This window comes from Austrofundulus limnaeus, unplaced genomic scaffold (assembly GCF_001266775.1).
Source record: "Austrofundulus limnaeus strain Quisiro unplaced genomic scaffold, Austrofundulus_limnaeus-1.0 Scaffold133, whole genome shotgun sequence".
In the NCBI taxonomy this organism is placed as follows: domain Eukaryota; kingdom Metazoa; phylum Chordata; class Actinopteri; order Cyprinodontiformes; family Rivulidae; genus Austrofundulus; species Austrofundulus limnaeus.
Genome location: NW_013952535.1, coordinates 348364 through 349571, shown reverse-complemented (window position 1 = coordinate 349571; position 1208 = coordinate 348364). Strand labels below are relative to the sequence as shown.

General features: G+C 38.3%; 1 protein-coding gene across 1 annotated transcript in view; it reads left to right on the top strand.

Moving 5' to 3' along the window:
• hpcal1 (hippocalcin-like 1) overlaps window positions 1–1208 on the top strand; it is a 16909-nt gene that overhangs the window by 11985 nt on the left and 3716 nt on the right. The window contains exon 3 of the mRNA XM_014015692.1: window positions 850–955. Within this exon, the coding sequence (XP_013871146.1) occupies window positions 850–955 (106 nt within the window). The remainder of the gene's footprint in view (window positions 1–849; window positions 956–1208) is intronic.

Sequence of the window (1208 nt, the reverse complement as noted above, 5' to 3'; positions counted from 1 at the left end):
CTTGAACAACAAATCATACATTATATTGTTACATATTTCTGTAAGAAATTTACTTTAACATTCTCTTAAAAATACATATTGATCTGGAATTTTGAACTTCATCCACCAGATTATTCCACAGTCTTATACCCTGGACTGAAGTACTCCGCTCCTTCAAACTGGTTCTAAACTTACGTTTAACAAACAATTCCATCCCTTTGAGATTATTGTATTATTTTATTAGTTTCTGGTCAGTGCTGAGTTTAAAGCAGCATGTATTTATTTTAAGACATTAATGCATCTTTGAAGCTCTCACGGGCCACATAAAATGCAGTGGCGGGCCACATTTGGCCTGCGGGCTTTGAGTTGGACATGTGATTTAGTTTAGTTTTAGTTTATTTCAAACATAATATATTAATTTAAGATTGCTAGTAGTTCAGATGTGGTATGTCTTCAGTTTCACTCTTTGCCGTGAGAGCTGGCTGCCCTCGCTGTTTTTCCTATCGCTGCCGGTGTGTTTACTCTTCCAGTGAGACGAGCCGAGCGGTCTGCGGGGCCGTATCAGTGTTGGCTCAGTCCGCCGTGTTTGCTGATCCGAACCAACGTGGAAACAAACTAAAACTGTTAGCGCACTTTTGATATCACACATCCCTTTCTGTAAAACCTGAATAAACAAGGAGGCATGTCTCTTAATGCACATGTTAAAGGTCGACTTACAGCAAACAGAGACGAAGGAACATCAGTCAAAACATCAGGAAAACACATGGAAGAAATCCAGTGTGTCCAAAGGAAGCAGTTGTTATATAATATAATGTGCAAATAGAATCAACGTGCACATGGCACTAATCATCATCACCACCTCCTTTATAGGCCATTTACAAGATGGTGTCGTCAGTAATGAAGATGCCAGAGGACGAATCGACGCCAGAGAAAAGGACAGATAAGATCTTCAGACAGATGGACATTGACAATGATGGTAAGACTGGTGTGATATTTGTGTTTTAGGAATGAATATTTGATAGAATTGTTTTAAAAACACAATGTGGGCCTGTCTTGATAAACAGCTGTTAGTGGTATTTTTTTAATGCATATTAGTTTAAAATAGTCTCCAAATATTAGCATTTATTGCAATAGTTTCAGAGACAGTTTTATCATCTAGCAGAGCTGCTGCTGTATTAAAATATCAGCTGAGATGGTTCAGGCATCTGGTTAGGATGGAGGATTTATGT